Source organism: Fundulus heteroclitus, chromosome 10 (genome assembly GCF_011125445.2).
Source record: "Fundulus heteroclitus isolate FHET01 chromosome 10, MU-UCD_Fhet_4.1, whole genome shotgun sequence".
NCBI lineage: Eukaryota > Metazoa > Chordata > Actinopteri > Cyprinodontiformes > Fundulidae > Fundulus > Fundulus heteroclitus.
In genome coordinates, this window is record NC_046370.1 from 30063066 (window position 1) to 30082303 (window position 19238).

At 42.0% G+C, this 19238-nt stretch overlaps 1 protein-coding gene across 1 annotated transcript; it reads left to right on the forward strand.

Annotated features, from left to right (window-relative positions):
• Positions 1 to 2740: 2740 nt before the first annotated feature.
• Positions 2741 to 7181, forward strand: sox9a (SRY-box transcription factor 9a). Its single transcript, XM_036142486.1, has 4 exons — positions 2741 to 2958; positions 3044 to 3546; positions 4542 to 4792; positions 4934 to 7181. The coding sequence occupies exons 2-4, from the start codon at positions 3107 to 3109 to the stop codon at positions 5728 to 5730; spliced, it is 1488 nt and encodes a 495-aa protein (XP_035998379.1). The 5' UTR covers positions 2741 to 2958; positions 3044 to 3106; the 3' UTR covers positions 5731 to 7181.
• Positions 7182 to 19238: the final 12057 nt, after the last annotated feature.

Below are 19238 nucleotides of genomic sequence, written 5' to 3' on the forward strand. Positions count from 1 at the left end.
TTATTTTAAACTCCAAATCACATTATGAATTATTTGATCAGTATAGCTGTCAGCACTGGAAAGTAGAGGACAGCTTTTTATAACAGCTAAGCTCACATTTTTTATTATTTTACAAAATTTCTCTAATGTCCCAATCTGATCATCATTTCTTCATGTTTTAAATGTTATAAATACTAGGCTATCTTCTCATTTTTCTAAGTAGGTCCTGGAAAAAATGTGTTTTGTAAAATCCTTTACCACCTTAAAATTAGTATCCCATTTTTTGTCAATTTACAGCCACAAACCTCAATGAAGTTTATCAGAAAATCAAGAGTGAGACCAACACAAAGAGGTGTATAATCGGAAAGCGTTTGAAAAAATGATACATGGTTTTCAGTTTGTTTACAAAAGAACTTGGACTTCGCAGAACCAACTCTTAACCACCTTTAAAGCGCTTAGGCTGCTCTTCTCTGTAAAATTGCTCAAGTTCAGTAGGATAGACAAATCTGCCACAGATTCCTAATGGGGTTTAGATCTGGACTTTGACTGGGCAGTCCCAACATATGAAAATGCTTTTATCTTCATCATTCATTCCTTTGTAGCACTGGCTGTGTGATTAGGGCCATTGTCCTGCTGAAATAAAACCACAGTTTGAAGTCCTATGCAGCCTCAAACAGCTTTTCTTCCAGGGTTGTCCTGTATCTAGGTTCATCCGTCTTACCATCAACTCTGACCAGGTTTCTCCACACCCCCACGGCATGATGCTGCCTCTATCAGGCTTCGCTCTGAGGACATACTGTTTTGCATCCAGGCCATTAGGTAATGTTTTGTCTCTTGTTGCTTTGGGCTCTACATGGCTTGCAGGAAACGGGAAACAGAATTTTGTATCTCTTTTTTTTCTGCAGGTATCTGCAGTTTCCCAGAACAACCGCTGGCCTATTGGCTTCTCCTCTGATGATCAGTGCTGTCCTTGCCCAGCCTGTCACTTTAGTTGGACGGGCATCTCTTGTGGGGGTTTGCAACTCTGCTGTACTGTTTCCACTTTCAGATGAGGGAAATGCTTGTGAGATGTTTAAAGGTTGGGATATTGGTTTTTAACCAATCCCTGCCCTAAATTTCCCCACGACTTTCTCTCTAGTATGTCTGCGGTGTTCCTTGGGCAACATAATGCTATTTGTTCACTAAGGTTCCCTAACTAACCTGAGACTGCATTAGAGCAAGATGGACTCTTTACTATTTACTGATTTAGGGACTGTTGAAAGAAATTACTTGCACTGGATTTTTATCTTGGGGTACCAGAGTACATGGAGCTGAATACAAATACACAACAGAGTTTTCTGATTTTTATTTGTAAAAGAAAAAAAAAAGAGTAAACTGCTTTTCAGTTTCTTTCACGTGTCATATGCTACTCTGTGTCGCTGTATCCTTTAACCACTAAGAGTATCTTTGAAAGGTGTTCTATTTCAGTGTAAAGTAACCCAAGCAAAAAATGTTATTTTTCTAGAAAGAAAACAAGAAAAGTAGCAGCAATAGTGTAGAGGTAAAGAATCCCAAAGAACGCCTGATCAAGACCTCTCCGCCACACATGAGAAGAGCCTGAGACTTTGAAAGCAAAATCTTAATTGAAGAACGGGCTGTGGCTCAAAACCTTCAGCCTCGGCTGCACATTCACATTTAAAGCTGCAGTTTAGTCTGCAGGTTCAACCTTTTTCACATTCAAAGCCCTGGGTTTGCTTCCAAAGATTTAGCTGGCAGGCGGCGTGGAAAGCAGTGCAAATTAGCACCAGTGTGACCAATTACAACATTATAATGCTGCTTATACATGTATGCGGCAGTAAAACTAAAATACTGTGAAAGTATTTTTGGTCCTGCCTAAGGCACCTTGCCAGAAACACGGATTATGCTTCCTTTAAAAGAATGCTTTAATAACACTTTGAATAGAAAGACGTGTGCTAAAGGATGAAAAGTTGGTTATTGGAGGTAAGGTTTTATTTATGTGTGTAATTCCACAATAGAGTTAAACGTGTAATCCAATGTAACAGGACTCTTTCAGTGCTCTCAGAATGAAGAACATTCAAGGGTCGAAGAAAGAAAAAAAAAACTGGTCAAAGTGGGGAAGTTGAGCATTCAGCAAATTGAATAAAATCCACAATTCAGTGGATTATTGCGGTGCTGGAAATGAGATGAGCGGTACAAATCAGAAGCTGATGCTTTGACAGCAACTGTTGCTCTGCAGCCGCACGTCCTTTACTCCCTCCTCCCTTTCTCACGTCTGCCCTGTTTGAGAGGAGGCAGGTAGGTTTGCGCCGTTTTCTTGACCACTGTCTCCCCCTACTGGGCACAAATTGTAGCTGAGTGCAGTTGAGCTCACTAAAAAGTATGAGAAAACTAAGTATTTATAACTACATCTACTGCCAAACGTAAGTACCTTATGGCATTATTAGAAAGCTTTTGTTTACATTTCTTTCTTAGTTTTCTGAGCGTATTCATTTGACTATTTAACAATGCAAATGATCAAACTAATCTCATATTGGTAAAGATTCTATGTCTGAGAACGAATTTACAAGAAAATATCCCAGAACTAAACACCACACATTATGCGCGTGTGTGTGTGTGTTCATAAAATAAATTGTGTTTGTGTGTTCTGAGCTTAGAAAAAAAAAAGGGGATCAAATTCCATCAATCCTGCGTCACATGCTGTGAGCCAATCAGATTTGGGCTTTTCCCCCCCGAACGGTAAGTCCCTTATAAAGCCTGCATGCACGTTTTTGCAATTCAAAGCTCAGGAGCGCTCTTAGGATTTGTACATCGGGACCAGAGAGGAGATCTTCAACGCTTCACTTCGGTTCAGCCAAGCTGCAACAAACTCTCACCAGCTTGCATGAATGTGTCCACTAAGGCGTGCTTAAGGTGCATAAGACGCTCGCGCTCAAGATCTGGTTTTACGCACGGCACCGGCGCAGCTGAGAATCACTTTTTGAGCGTTTTCTCATCAAAGGGGTTTTCTCCTCCAGAGTAACTCTGGCTTAGTAAAGTAATTTCAGATTTTCTATTTTTCTTTTAGCAAACAAAACTAAGAAAGACTTTCCAAGTTTCACGCGTAATCAGGCACCGCTCAGTTTTGCGCATGAATCTCCTCGACCCCTACCTGAAGATGACGGAGGAACAAGACAAATGTCTCTCTGACGCCCCGAGCCCGAGCATGTCCGAGGACTCAGCGGGGTCCCCCTGCCCATCCGGTTCGGGATCTGACGCGGAGAACACTCGGCCGTCGGAGAACGCGCTGCGCCACGCAGACGGGGCGCTGCTGGGCGACTTCAAGAAGGACGAGGACGACAAGTTCCCGGCGTGCATCCGCGAGGCCGTGTCCCAGGTGCTCAAGGGCTACGACTGGACCCTCGTGCCGATGCCGGTGCGCGTGAACGGATCTACGAAGAACAAGCCGCACGTGAAGAGGCCGATGAACGCTTTCATGGTGTGGGCTCAGGCGGCGCGGCGGAAGCTGGCGGACCAGTACCCACACCTCCACAACGCGGAGCTCAGCAAAACTTTGGGCAAACTATGGAGGTGGGTGAATAATCTCAGTTTACAAGAGCTAACCTCAGAAAGTTCTTTAAGATGTAGGCAGATAAAAAAAAAGGGAGGGGGGGGGGGACTAATAATCTTTGGGTGATACACCAAAACCAAGACCCAGAGCAGATCTAAACTTTAATTTGGTATGTGATTTAACTCAGATTGGGGGGGAAATGTCCTTTTTTTAGGATAGTCCATGAGTTGATGTGTTCAAGTAGAGCAATTAAGCTGATTTATTAATTTAGTGCATGCCAACATATGACTTTGTATACATAATTTTGAAAGAATGTATCTTTCCAAGTTTTTGAACTTGGAGCTAAACATCCTGGTATCAGTTAAGGGTGGGGCCAGCAGTGAGTGACAGCATTTTGAAAAGGGGCTCCATGAAGGACAAAATTGAAAGTATAGTAATATAAAGAGATAAATAAATGACACTATTCATCAAATTTTGTCCAGTGCTTAACTAATAACTAATATGCATACAAGACTGTCTGGCCAGAGGGGCCACTATTTGCCCCCCCCTGGCACCAACCCCCTTCCTTTTGGCATCACTGCTGCTAATTAGCTTTTGTAGACGTATTTTGGAATTTAACAGAAAATCTTGTACGTTAGGTCAATGTTGTTTCACCCAATATCCGCCACTGTTTTAAAAATGTAATTAAAAGGTCTTTTCCAAAGATGCCAAATTAGCACAATGATAAGTTTGCTTATTGTCGTTCTTATTTATAAAAATCCTGCATAAGGTACACTTATTTGTTTAATTCGTTGATCTATAATGTGGTCATTTGTGTACATATAGGATTGGATAATAATAAAACTCAAAGTAAAATTCCTTTATGACTTTTAGGTTTGGTGTGCTACCCCAGAATTAGTAGTGCCCCCCAGCCCTAACCAATCCCCTCTGAAAACTTTCTAGATGCACAGCTGCATTTTGTGCATTGATGTTAGACTAAAACTGAAGTTTTATTAATTGCGCATTTTGCACACAGACTTCTCAATGAAGGAGAGAAGCGGCCTTTTGTGGAAGAGGCCGAAAGGCTCCGGGTGCAGCACAAGAAGGACCATCCTGACTACAAGTACCAGCCCCGGCGGAGGAAGTCGGTAAAGAATGGCCAGAGCGAGTCAGAAGACGGCAGCGAGCAGACACACATCTCCACCAACGCCATCTTCAAAGCCCTCCAGCAGGCGGACTCCCCTGCCTCCAGCATGGGCGAGGTGCACTCTCCTGCTGAGCACTCAGGTGAGGAAGGTGATGCTGTTATGATGCACACACAGAGGATAATTGGAATAAAAATAACTCTTCTTTATTGGATTTGGTGAAAAAGCATAAAGGCTTCATCACGCAGTCATTTTCAATATGTTCTCCTGTGCTACCTTCCAGGCTCACAGGGCCCCCCTACCCCTCCTACCACCCCGAAGAATGACGCTAGCTCAGGTAAGATGGACCTGAAGCGTGAGGTGGGCCTCCGCGCTCTGCCTGACGGCAACGTCGGGCGGCAGCTCAACATCGATTTCCGCGACGTGGACATCAGTGAGCTGAGCAGCGACGTCATCTCCCACATCGAGACGTTCGACGTCAACGAGTTTGACCAGTACCTCCCGCCCAATGGCCACCCGGGGCCTGCCGGCGTCGCCCCCGTCACCTACACCGGCAGCTACAGCATCAGCAGCGGGGCCCCGCTCAGTCCGCAGGCAGGAGGAGGGGCGGCCTGGATGCCTAAAAGCCAGAACCAGCAGGGACAGCAGCCGCAGATCACCCTGACCACGCTGGGGGGCGGCGGAGGCTCCGAGGCCCCCCAGGCGCAGCACAGGACCCAGATCAAGACGGAGCAGCTGAGCCCGAGCCACTACAGCGAGCAGCAGGGCTCCCCACAGCACATCCCCTACAGCCCCTTCAGCCTGCAGCACTACAGCCCCTCCTCCTCCTCCTACCCGGCCATCTCCAGGGTGCAGCAGTACGAGTACCCCGACCACCAGGGGGGAGGGAGCTCTTACTACAGCCATGCTGGGGCGGGTCAGGGCTCGGGCCTGTACTCGACTTTCAGCTACATGAGCAGCCCCAGCCAGAGGCCCATGTACACGCCCATAGCGGACAACGCGGGGGTGCCGTCTATCCCGCAGGGAAGCCCACAGCACTGGGAGCAGGCTCCGGTTTATACCCAGCTCTCTCGGCCCTGAGATAAAACAGACTGAGACGGGACATGAAAGCACACATCTAACACAAACGTACACGCATAATTAAACACTTTATTCAGGGGGGGAGGGGGTTCCCCTTTCCCCTGGATCACACACTTGAATTCAAAGAAGAGGAGCGCTGGACTTTAAGGTTGGCTGACATAGTGCCTTGCTTATTTTATCACCATAGAAACATAAATATATATATATATATATATTTTTAGACGGAAGAAAAGACTTTAGATAATCCTCTGTGAGGATTTATTAATTGTTAATATTTCTGTAGGTACTGTATATGTTTTCATTATTAATGCTGGCAGTTTTTTTTTTAGCCCAAAGGGAAGTTTGGGGAGGTTGAGGTCATGCCGCAGGGATGTTTTTTCTTTAAGCAGCTCCGGTGAGATTGGTCAGATCTGACGGGAAGATGGATAGCAAGGTTTACAGTGAACCTGTTACAGCAGCGCTAAAAAAAAAAAAAAAAATAAAAAAAAAAAAAAAAAAAACCCGCTCGTGTACGGTTCTTTTGCCAGCTGATTCCTATGTGCCAGCCAGCGAGTTTGGATTGTATTGCAACATGATTGTTGGGGTGTCTATTATGCAACACAAGAGAGAGACTTGCAATCCCAAAGCTGTGTCATCTTGATGAGAGAGACTGCAGCCCCTTCCACCGTCCGTGCCTTGATGTTCTTACTTTTTTACGTTTTCTCCCGAGCCCCTTGTGCGGCTTTCCGTCGTGGCCACAGCTGAGATTACAATTACTGCCCCATGGCATGTGTTTGACAGCTACAGGAAGTCACCTTTAACCCCCATGGGTGTCCCCCCCCCCCTTTTTATTGCCCCATCCCCCACAGCATGCTGGTGTCCTCAAATCCCCCCACCCCCCCTCGCCCACCAGCCAAATCCAGTTTAACATTTCTATTTATTTATTTGTTAGTGTTAACTTTATTTCAAAGTAATTATTTTGCATACTATTCTTATAACTAATGAAATGTCCTTTTTGAGATGTAGACCGCATAGAACATTCCCCCATTTTCCGTTTTTTTTTTTATTTTGCAAGATTTAGACAAAATGGTACATGCTGTATTTTGTTTGTTTATTTATCTTATCTTATGAATTACTATTTTAAGTGTTTGTCCTTCTTTTTCTGAGCATTGCAAGCAGTTTGTTTTATAGTTTTGAAATTTCTTTTGAGTGTGACTCAAAACAATGGCTGGAAGAACTGGAAAATAATTTGTCCTTTAGATATGATTACACCGTTTCTGTTTGGCTCGTTCCTTTGATGGATCATGAGTACTGCTTGTCCTCTCCGCTCTGCGGGCCGTCTCCCATTTTTTTTCTCACAAAGATCGGATGTTGGCCGATGCTGTCTTCTTGTTTTACTGCGACGTCTCTATGTATTTGTAATGTCTTTAAACTATCTTTTTGTATATGGATTTGCAATAAAAGAAAGAAAAGCTATCAAAAAAAAGTGTACTGTTACTCATTCAGGATTTCAAGTGGGATCATTTGGCACTGCAGCGTGATTTAAAGCCTAAAATGTAGTTTATTTGTATTTTCCCAGAAGCAGTGTTGATCCCCCCCCCCCCTCTCTCCTTCCTTCAGCTGTTGACTACAGGGGGTTGTCAGGCATCTCAAACTAATACAAATAGGTCCTGCTGCTATTTCCAGACTACCAGATTATCCTGCAGAAGAACATATATTGGATAATTTAGGGACACTAACAGTTTGTTGGCATCCCTTAAACTAAAGTTCTATTTTTCTGATTTAGCATGGTATCATACATAAAAGTTTAGTTTCACTGCATTTACCTGATGGGAAGAAAAATCTAATGTTAAGAATATCAATTTGCTAGAAAATCCCAGTTGACCCAAATAGTGTTGCTCCTGCAGTCAATTGCATTACCCCATTTAGCTGATAATATAGCACTTACTCTATTATCCAACATTTCACCAGACTGAACGGTGCAGGATGATTTTTGACCTCTACTATTTTACTATAGAATCTTTATAGCTCATCAAGAGTCATGGGTCTATCATTTTTCTCTCTTTTCTTTAGCTCACCCGATGGGTTTTCTACTAAATTTACATTTGCCGACTGTGATGGCCTTATAAGAATGCAGGTTTTCGGTCTGGTGAACCATATTTGTATTGTTTTGGTGTTTTTTTAAGGGTTTATGATGCCATCCCCTATGTTGGAGAAAAGGCACACACCAGCACAGGTATATACTCATACGTAACAGGTGACGTGAGGTCCTTTACCACAGATTAATTTTTTGTTTCCTCTCCCAAACACCACCTGGAGTTGTTTCCTGATGTAATAGCTCAATCTTAGTCTCATTTTATGGGACGTTTACTTAAAAGTGACCAACTTTTATTTGTGGGTGATTTTAAAATCCAGGTCGGCTGTGAAAGTGTACCTTTATAGTTAAAGTTCTTAAAGATTACACACTCTTAATATTTTGCAGTTTCTCTCTGAACCCACTCATTGAAAATGTCACACGTTTGACCTGATGTCGTCTTATGGGTTGGATATAGATGATGTGGAAAAATGTGAGACTCACTTGTCAGATCACCTGGTGGTGGTACTTTCTACAATACTATCAGGCATCATACAAAACAGCAGGTTCTCTGCATGCAGTTCAACCTTCGAAGGTTTTTACATCAATTTTAAAGACTTGACTGTTTTGGACCAGATGTGCCCTGAAATGAGTGTTGGAGAGCTTTTAAATAGTTTTAAATCCACCTGCTCTGATATTTTAGTCTGTTGCTGCACTACAAACCAGTCAAACCAAACCATTCTCTCAGTCCTGGTTAAATGAAAGTACTCGCTCACTCAGATATAACTACCGATATCACTACGGGCTGAGATAAAGTGCAAAAAAGACAAACTTCAGTTATTTTTAGAAATACTAACTGAATGTTTGCCAACGTATCAAACGGTTGTGAAGACTGATCCTTTGTCCAACATAGTTCTAAACAACAGCCACAGACCACAGGGTTTTAATGATTTAAATTAAATTGTTAATCTGTCTGTTTCTAATCAATCTGAGGTGTCTTGTACTCTGCAAGAGATGCTTTTACAGTTCTTTGTTAAATAGATTTTCATCTCATCAGGGTAAATATCTCTAATCCTCTCCCTCGTGCTCAGCTGTTCTTCAACAATTTGAGCCTCTGACGTTCCCTGCTTTAAAGAAGATAGTTCCTCGGTTCAGGGTCTCCAATTCCGCTGCACACTGTATTCCCCTTCATCTTCTTTATATGGTCAGTATTCATCAACAGGTCTCTATCATCAGGCTGTGTTCCTAATGATTCCAAAAGAGGCATGTTGACATGATTCAACAGATAACACTGTTTGACTGCAACATTTACACTAAAGATTGGACATTTTCATAAAAAAAATATAAAAACAATTTTGGAAGGGATATTCTCAGGGAAGGTTTTTGTTTCTAGGTGAGTTTATATTAAGACATTAGGAGCAGTTAATATCTTACCTGCAGCAAATAACTCTTTGATAACATGTAAATCTATGGATGGAATTAGCTCTGGCAGTTACGTCGGCATGATTGTCAAAGGGCATTTTATAGTGATTATGAAATAACTTACTCCAACAAAGTGCTCAGGGTAAAGCCAAAATCAGTCTGATCAAGACTTGAGTTTAATTCAGGATTTTAAGTCCTTAGGGTCAACAGTCCAGAGCAACTGTGAGTGTGGAAAGGAAGTGCAGAAACATCTCCAAGCAAGTTGGATTGAGTGGAGTAAACTGTCAGTTGTGTTGCTGCGATAAAAGAATATCAGCGAGAATGAGAGGAAAGATGTACAAAATTGGTAAGTTCAGCAATGTGGTATGATTTAGAGACAGTGGCACTGAGGGAGAGACAGGAGGCGGAGCTGGAGGTACCAGAGATGAAGATGTTGAGGTTCTCTTTGTGAGTGACAAGGATAGATAGGATCAGGAACCAGTTCATCAGAAAGAATGCTCGTTAGATGTTTTGGAAAAAAAAAAACAAAGAGGCCAGACTGAGATGATTTGGACATGTACACAGGAGGAATAGTACATCGGTACTCACAGGAACTGCCAGGCAAGAGGCCTAGAGGAAGAGCTAGGAGGAGTTTTCTAGATTGAGTAAGAGAGGGCATGTAGGTAGTTGGTGTGAGAGAAGAAAATGCAGAAGATAAGGTTAGACGGAGACAGATGTGGCAAGCTCTGAAAGGGAAAAGCTGAAATAAGAATCCGAACAAGACTAAACTCGGACTTAGTATCTACAAATGCCTGGACCTAAATGACTCTCCCTAGTACTAGGGGCAAAGAAATCCTAATCATCCCTTCATTATATATAGTGCATCAGAGTTACTTTTAGTCTTTATTTTTATGTCTTTATGTTCTATAGAACATCATTACAATGTCATATTTTCCATGGATTCAGAAACTTCATATTCAGATTTTTTTTTCATCTAAGCACTAAGTGATTGCACTGACAACAACACTCATCAGTGTGTCAGTTGTTTCTACAAGCAGAGAAGTCAAATTGATCTATTTTCTGTTGCAGGGAAGTATTTAAAATGAAGTCAGAGGAAGAACAAAAGATCTAAGAAGCTGTTTAAAAAAAAAACTCTATGGAGGAAATTTGTCAGTTCATTCAGACTCACACAACAGAAAGCAAAGTTTCCTGGCCAAAGAGTGAAATAGTTCGGTGCTTACTTCCACAGGTACAGATAAGGGTAAAATGTATTGTACCAAAACTGCTTTTGGTACAATGCATTTTTTGGAAAAAAAAGAAGAAAAAAAAACTGCTTTTTTATTCTTTTGAGCTTGTAATGGGACATTACATGGTGGATTTTGGAAAAAACTCCAGGACAGTGATGCTCCCTCTCAGAGGCCATTGAGAAGTAATTGAATGCTACAGTATGTGCAGTAAGAAAAAAATAAATAAAGGTTGGGAACCATCACTTAATAATGTTAGCCAATGCTAATCTTAAAGTTTTTAACAACTATAGTGAATCCATAAAATTCTCTATTGGCTGTAAAACGTTTAAAAATGCCAACTACAGAAATCTGTCTCAAATCTCCAATGTGTATCTAATGAATACGCTTGATGTGCATTTTGGTTTTATTTTACTTCTGATTTGAGTTTAGGTTTAACAGCAGTGTGAATAAGCTACAGTGAATTGAAAGTGCCATCTAAAAACAGGGTGTCGCTCAATGTAAGTATTTAAACACCCCCTGGGAAATCAGGATGAGGGTTTCAGGGCCTGTCATTATGTATTTATCAAGTTTATATTCCTTTCCTCAAGCAATAATCTGATGCTGGTTGCAACATCCATTATCATTATTACAAAATGATTTCATTTTCTTCAAACCATCTTTTTTCCAGAGTCCACCTGTGCATTTACTCTGTTGAGGTAATGACTTCCATCTCCTTCGGTCGTTTGCCTGACACACTGCCTGCCTATCATCACTGACTGTTAAAATGTTTGTTTTCTTCAGGCATTTCTGGCATTATCTTCTAGACCAATGTGGATTGGTGAGTCATCACTGAATATCACTTTCATCCAATCATCCACAGTCCATGCCTGCTTCTCTTTAGCTCACTCAAACCATGTTTTCTCCTGTATTTTAGTGTTAATAATGGTTTCCATTTGGACTGGCAGCATGTTCCTCCTGCAACCGTCAGCATATTTCACAAGTTTATTCAGGAACATTTTCTCATGCTTTTTGGCTATTTGTTTGTTTTTATTTATTTTATTCCGTTTTTTTTCAGAATGTTGCTTTCATTTGACTTTTCCCAATGTGTTACAGTCACATCCGTTGACATGTCTACAAACACATTTTACATGTGTATAATTAAAATAAATGAAATTCCTTTCAGGAAACACAAATGGTTCAGCCACACATACCATGCAACCTCTTACTTTTCTGTTTGCCATATGAAGCTAGGATTATACTCGACACATTGAATAGGGTGCGAGAGTGTGCGCGCCAAAAGTGATGCAATTGTGGCGTCCCCGCCCCGTGTGTGACGTCGTCGCCTTCGAGTTTTTGTAACTAGGTTTCATTCAAAATGAGGGAATTCAAAGGAGCCCTCGCCAAGCTACTTCACCTATACTGACACCAAATGGCACAGAAGTTTCAAGCAGCAAAACTTTGTTAAAGCCAAAATCTGAAATTTTTCCAGAAGTTTCCCGAGTCCCTCTTTGAATAACTGTGCATGCGCAACACTGTCTTACCTTGCTCCTCCGTTCTTCAGGGGGGATCCATCCATCGTCTTCCGCTTATCCGGGGTCGGGTCACGGGGGTAGCAGCTTCAGTAGGGAGACCCAGACGTCCCTCTCCCCGGCCACTTGGGCCAGCTCCTCCGGGGGAATCCCAAGGTGTTCCCAGGCCACCTGAGAAATATAGTCCTTCCAGCGTGTCCTGGGTCTTCCCCTGGGTCTCCTCCCGGTGGGACGTGCCCGGAACACCTCACCAGGGAGGCGTCCAGGAGGCATCCTGACCAGATGCCCGAGCCACCTCAACTGGCTCCTCTCGACGTGGAGGAGCAGCGGCTCTACTCTGAGTCCTCCCCGGATGACCGAGCTCCTCACCTTATCTCTAAAGGAGAGCCCAGACACCATCCATCCATCTTCTTTCGCTTATCAGGGGTCGGGTCGCGGGGGTAGCATCTTCAGTAGGGAGACCCAGACGTCCCTCTCCCCGGCCACTTGGGCCAGCTCCTCCGGGGGAATCCCAAGGTGTTCCCAGGCCACCTGAGAAATATAGTCCCTCCAGCGTGTCCTGGGTCTTCCCCTGGGTCTCCTCCCGGTGGGACGTGCCCGGAACACCTCACCAGGGAGGCGTCCAGGAGGCATCCTGACCAGATGCCCGAGCCACCTCAACTGGCTCCTCTCGATGTGGAGGAGCAGCGGCTCTACTCTGAGTCCTCCCCGGATGACCGAGCTCCTCACCTTATCTCTAAAGGAGAGCCCAGACACCATCCATCCATCTTCTTCCGCTTATCAGGGGTCGGGTCGCGGGGGTAGCATCTTCAGTAGGGAGACCCAGACGTCCCTCTTCCCGGCCACTTGGGCCAGCTCCTCCGGGGGAATCCCAAGGCATTCCCAGGCCAGCCGAGAGACATAGTCCCTCCAGCATGTCCTCCTCCCGGTGGGACGTGCCCGGAACACCTCACCAGGGAGCCCACACACCCTATGGAGAAAAGCAATTTCGGCCGCTTGTATCCGCAATCTTGTTCTTTCAGTCATGACCCAAATCTCATGACCTGACACCAGACACGGAGCACTTCTTGCTGGATCACGCAGTTCTACAAGTGATATACGTCATTCATTGTTTCATTATTATTATTATTATCATCATTATTATTATTATTATTAATATTACTACATTGTTATCAATTTCAAAGCGCTCTGTTTCAAACTGAAAAGGTTTAACGTTTCTCATTGCTGTTTTGGGTGGATTGAGGGAGCGCTAGGACCAAGTATACTTCATTTACCCAGAATGCTTTGCAGCATAAACACCATGGCAACATCTGTGTACCAATATTTTATTTAAATTTCTAAAAACTAAACAGCTTACAGTACTTTTACTGTATTGTTTTTACATATCAAATAGATATTTCTCAAATAAAGTCCATTGTTACAACTAATCATGGATCCCTTTAAGATTTCCTTTCACACACTATGATCATCGGAGTGAAACTGCAGTGCGAGTAAAATAAATATTTTCAAACATATTACATCAAATCAATCAAATGCATTTAATACTGAAATGTTGGGCTTAATGAAAAGTATGTTTAATACTTGCTTAAAGGTTGTTATTTTGAAAAAGTACTTTTAATCTGAAAATGAGCCTCATTGAAAGCCATATTCTAATTTATTGAATATGACTGTGTTACATAACTGACATCTGTATAGGTAGGGCCACGTTTCAGTTCAACCTGGAAAGTGCTTGCTGGAGTTATCTTATTTAACTTTTGCTCATTTGCATGTGATGACGTATTTTCATTTGTACATCACAAGGGTAACATTTGACTTTGTTAGAAGAGCAACTGTGACGTTTTTTTTCAGGTATGAGTTACAAACCCCTGCTTTGGCTTCCCGCAGCTGGCACCTAACAAAGGTCAAGGAAGGGAAACACTGAGCGATGCCAGGGTGTTGGAGGACCAAACACAAAGTTCCTATAATGCGGATTATGTGTTAGGTGGCAGAATGTTTTCATTCTTATTGGAGGGAATTCATGAACACTCCATTTTCAGAAGGCTGAGGACCCTAATGGCTGCACTGTTACAGGGCCAAGACTCACTCTGTGGCGCATGACTGCTAATGGAGTGTGGCCTTACAGCCTATTATGACATGGGATTTCTCAAAATAGATTTTGTCACTTAGAAAGTGGTAGAAAGCGTAAGCTAGTGATGGGTACTTGCAGGAAAAATAAGGCATACAAAAAGAAAAGAGAATGTAATGATAGTCGACAGCATGTATGCACTGCCTAGTCTTGACCTGAATTTAAACAGATAAACAGTCAATCGGATAATTTTACAGTTTCAGGTCTAAAAAGTCAAGGAAAAATCCCTTTAGGTTGACGTTGAAGTTCAAAAGTTCAGAGGTTACTCGCCAATCCCTCCTCATCAAACTTAGAGATAACTGCAATAAATAATTTTATGGCACTTCCTGATATATTTTTGACTTCACAACATATGAATATGTATTTACTGTATATTGGAGTTACCTCAGAAGCAGTTCCAGATTGATAATGTGTAGAACAGAGAGATCTACAAATGATCAATCTGGCTTGCCAGGTTAGCGGTGGGCACAACTAACTAAAATGTTAGCTTCACTAACTAATATTCCACAAGCCACAATATTAACTTCCCTACTACTAAACCAATGATAAATAAGGAAATTGGAAGAAGGGGGAGTGGTGGACTAGTCATAAGGTGCTAGAGCTCATGCATGTTAGAGCAGCACGCTTGCACTCAGAGAAGGATGCAAGTACCTGGTTCGACCCCTGGTCCTAGCACTCTGGGTCCCTGAGCAAGACCCTTAACCCCAGATTGCTCCCCGGGCGCCGTACATGGCAGCCCACTGCTCCCCTAGGGTGATGGGTTAAAAGCAGAGAAAAAAATGTCATTGTAATGTATGTTGCAATGACAATAAAGATATTATTGTTATTATTTATTATTAGAAGCTAACGCTAGCAGCTAACCTCTAACCAACCAACAACCAACACGGTTGTGTTACATGTCTTCAGACAAAAGATGCTCCAGGAACACACAGTGCACAACGGAAGTGCACAGTGGTCCCTGTTTGAAGGGATTGCTACTTTCATTTAGGAAAAATAACTCAAATAGTTACTTTTACACAGCAGTGGAAGCATTATAGGAAAATTCTATCCCACTATACCCAGGCAGCAGCATCTTTAAGAAATAGTGTGGGCTCAAAGCAGGTGTTGCCAGTTCTTGCGAGAGAAAAAAAGCAGCCAGCTCTACAAAAACAAACAAACAAGCCCAACAGGCAACCCACCACACAATAATACAGAGGCCACTTGTAAATAAGAAGTCTAAATGTAAATGTACAGAAGTCTTGGACAAATAGAGGACAGGAGGAAAAAAATTAGCAAGGATGATGATACAGTGAAGAAAAAGTTAGTTCTGCAATTATCTGTTTGTTAATTAGCACAACTGTGACCACCACTAATATAGTTATTAAGAATTTCTAATGCCACACAATCATGTGAGTTGAATTACTTTGCAGTTGAGTCAAAAATATAGACAAAACTGTGGGTATAGATTGTATACTGCTTTTAATGTTTTTTAAGACATTTGTTTGTATTCATCTACCAGTGCTAGTTGCGTTGCAATACATCTAGTGTTGTTTGATGTTTCAGCTTAACTTAGAAGATGGTTGTATTTATACATCCATGCATGGAGTTATTCGTTTTTTCTGTCAAAAAAACAACAAACAAAACAGAAGCTAAACTGCACTTGCAGTACAATTACAGTTGAATAAGGGTCTTGATCATGAAAAAAACATGAACACTTTAATTTTTCCACATAAAATTTGGGTTTGTTTTTTCTCTTAAGTTACAAAACCATAAAAAACAGGGAACAGTACAAATTACTTTGAATGCTTCTGTACCAGCTTCTGTAGTTTTTATCAGAAAGGAAAAGCTTGAGACTGCATTATATTTTGGAGTTCATTTAATGGCTTTTCAGGAGCAGGTGGGATAATGGGGTAAATAAAACGACATGAGACAGAAGGGAATGTAGAGAGACTGCTTTGAAACGCAACACATGATCATCTGAAAAAGCCATTAGTCGCTGAAGCATTCACATAATGGTAACAAGTCAGGACAGATGACATGTTTCTTATGGATGTTTTCCACAGAGTGTAGTCATTTTATGAAAGAAGCATGAGCTCTAGCACCTTATGACTGGCATGATCAATTGAGCTTTAGCAGAACTCCAGCTTACTGCATCATCTTTTTGACAAACATTCTACACTTGCAAATCAGACAGGATTACCAGAATGTAAGATACAATAAAAAAAAGAAAAAAAAAATCTTAATTGTCGTGCAATGGGGTAATTCAGGGGGTGACAGTGGCAAAAACACATAGTGTTACACACTAGATTAGTAATATGAATAAAAAGCTAATTTAAAGTTAAGTTTTAAATTAAAGAAGAAGGAACATGTCATATACGTTATATTACTCATTCCAGTTTAGTCACCATATCAGCAAACTCTGTTCATGTCTCCCTGGACACCACCACCACCACTACTACTACTACTACTACTACTACTAATAATAATAATAATAATAATACATTTCACTTGTACTGCATTTACAATATTAACATTTTAAAGCGCTTGCAGGACTTTAAAAAAAACGATCAAAATAGAAAATAACTTAAAATAGTAACCAGCTATAAAATAATAAAATGCCTTACTAAACATTTTTTTAACTGTTTTTCTTTAAGCTGTCTGTCAGCTGCGCTGCCCTCAAAGATTCATTCAACAGACGAGGAGGAACGGCACCAAAAACTCTGTTCCCCCTTGGTGCTCAATATGGTTCTGGGTGTAATGTGTTTATATTTTCTCATTCTCATCAGGATCCTTCATCATTTTGGACATAATGGAACCTGTGAAGACTTTTGCCTGTTATGAACCTGATAACCTGAGGATCTGATATTAAGCCAGACATGGTGCTGCACTTTAAAAGATCTATTAAATAACCCAGAACCCTGGTACAGGCAGGAAAACTAGGCAGGGTTTGTGGTTGTTCTTCAGAAAATAGAAGGGTTTGCGTAGATGTCCAATAGGGGCTAGGAAAGGTAGGGAAATCCATGGAAACTTCATCTTGGTCATGTACAAAGGTTAGGTGGGAGAGCAGGTGAAAGGAGTGGAATTGAGCTCCTACGTAATGTGCCTCAAAGTTGTATCAGATAATCTTGACTTCAGGATTGCAGGATTAATGTGGTAGAGTAAGAAGACAGCCAGGCCAGAACAAATCCCAGGGAACATGGTGTAAATCTGGTAGGGTGGAATGAAGCTAAATTTTCCAATGTTACCAAGCTGATGGAAGAAGATTTCTGAGAGTTGGTTTATGTGAGATTACAAGGTGAGGTGGGAGTCCATTTCACCTCCGAGGTTAGTAACTGATTGGAAGAGGGGAATGTCGTGACCAGAGAAGGTGATGCTGGCTATAGAAGATTACTGGATATGGTAAGGTGTCCCAAACAAAATGGGAAATAAAGATGGTACGGTATGGTAAGTCTTGGAGGGGTTTAGTTGGAAAAAGTTGTGGCACATTCACACACTTGTTCTTAATGAGGTTTAAAGGGAGATATCATGCTTTTTGGTGCCTTCCTTTTCACAATAAACCATTCATGTGTCGTCTATATACAGTGGAACTGCAATGCAATTGCCCCTGTGCTAAACTACATCTGAGAGCAGCTCGCTTTGGTGCAGATATATGTCTTAATTTTGTATTACTGATTAAATGACACACAATCTAGGAAAACAAGTTCAATTCTATCTTATCCATAATCTTTTAAAATCAACATGGTTTGAGAGCAGCTGCCTCTTTTACCTTTTCATGCCTCAGAACACTTAATTTTACTTTAGATCCCTGAAAAGTCTTAATGAACACTGGTTGCCCCATCACAGGCACTGGAAAGATGCTGATCATGGGTGACAATGCAAGCTGGCTGGAACTGAACCAGAACTAATCACAGAGGCATGCTGCTGTGACGTCAAATGCTCGCAGTGCCAGCACCAACTGCTGTCCTCCATCCCAGTCATCACTTGATACCTTCCCTGACGGGTCGTTCGGCTCCGGAGGCTCGATACGCCTGACAATTAAGGGCCGCACCATTGTTGGAGCTGCAGGAGCATGGCAGGCCCGGCTTTGGTGAGAACAGAGTAGGGAGGGTCAAGAAAGAAATGTTACTCTCATCAATCTCTGAGGTCATTGCTGATGCAATGACATGCTGTGGTGCAGGGTGGAGTGACAGCCCGTGGTACTGGGAATTTTGTGAGGACATAATATTTTCAAAATGCTGCTTAATTTAAATTTTGAGTCTATTGTGGTAGGCCAGAATATTTTACTTGATATGAATGTTCAGGGAAGTTTCTTTTTCTTTTTCTTTAATGGATGTGTTTTAGCATGTAGCAATGTACATCACTTTGTTTCAGCTGTTGGCTGTTTTTAAGTGCTTTATAAATAAAGATGGTACAGTATGGTAAGTTCTGTTATCACATGCTGTGTTGTAAGCTGTGAGTCAGTTCATGGTCCCTAATGTTACGCTCTCTATCTGGGCTACTGGTGTGGAATGGAGCTCAGGGCAGCTGGCCAGTATCTTTAGAGAAATCCATCTCTTCCTGGGGCTTCTCTCTTCTTCCTCCTTGGCATCTTTTTTGATTTCATCCATATATCCATCCATCCATCCATTGTCTATACCAGTTGGTCATTGCACAGTGGTGGGGGACATTTCACTGGTCTTCACTTTGTTATTTGCTAACAGTAAGGTTTAGGACTAAGGTGTGAATTGAGTTTAGGTTAAGATTAGGTATGCACTGGTAATGGTTAGGCTTAGGGTTATTGTCAGGGTTAGAGCATAGAAAGGGTTGAAGAGTACAGAAAATTAATAAAAGTCAGTAGGAGTCAACACATGGTCCTCACTACATATAGCAAGACGAGAATGCGTGTGTGTTCTTGTACTTGCAGCTGAGCAAGAAATTTTTTTCTAATTTTACTGGTAAAGTGAGGACCTGTTTTTGTAGGCCTCACTTTCTTCTGTGCTAGGGGTTAGGTTCAGCACTAAGCTGCCAGTTAGGTATAGGTTAGGGTGAGGTTTAGGTATATACTGATAAAGGTCAGGGTTAGTTAGACCATAGAAAGGCTTGATAATGAATGGAAGTAAAGGAATCGTCCTCATTTTGTACTTTAAACAAGGATGCGTGTGTGTGTGTGTGTGTGTGTGTGTGTGTGTGTGTGTGTGTGTGTGTGTGTGTGTGTG

What these genes read in the sequence shown, in the direction of transcription:
- sox9a (XM_036142486.1), top strand. Translation starts at nt 3,107, where the DNA reads ATGAATCTCCTCGACCCCTACCTGAAGATGACGGAGGAACAAGACAAA. An exon ending in ACTTTGGGCAAACTATGGAG is followed by an intron (nt 3,547 to 4,541) that starts GTGGGTGAATAA and finishes TTTTGCACACAG; the next exon opens with ACTTCTCAATGAAGGAGAGA. An exon ending in CTCTCCTGCTGAGCACTCAG is followed by an intron (nt 4,793 to 4,933) that starts GTGAGGAAGGTG and finishes GCTACCTTCCAG; the next exon opens with GCTCACAGGGCCCCCCTACC.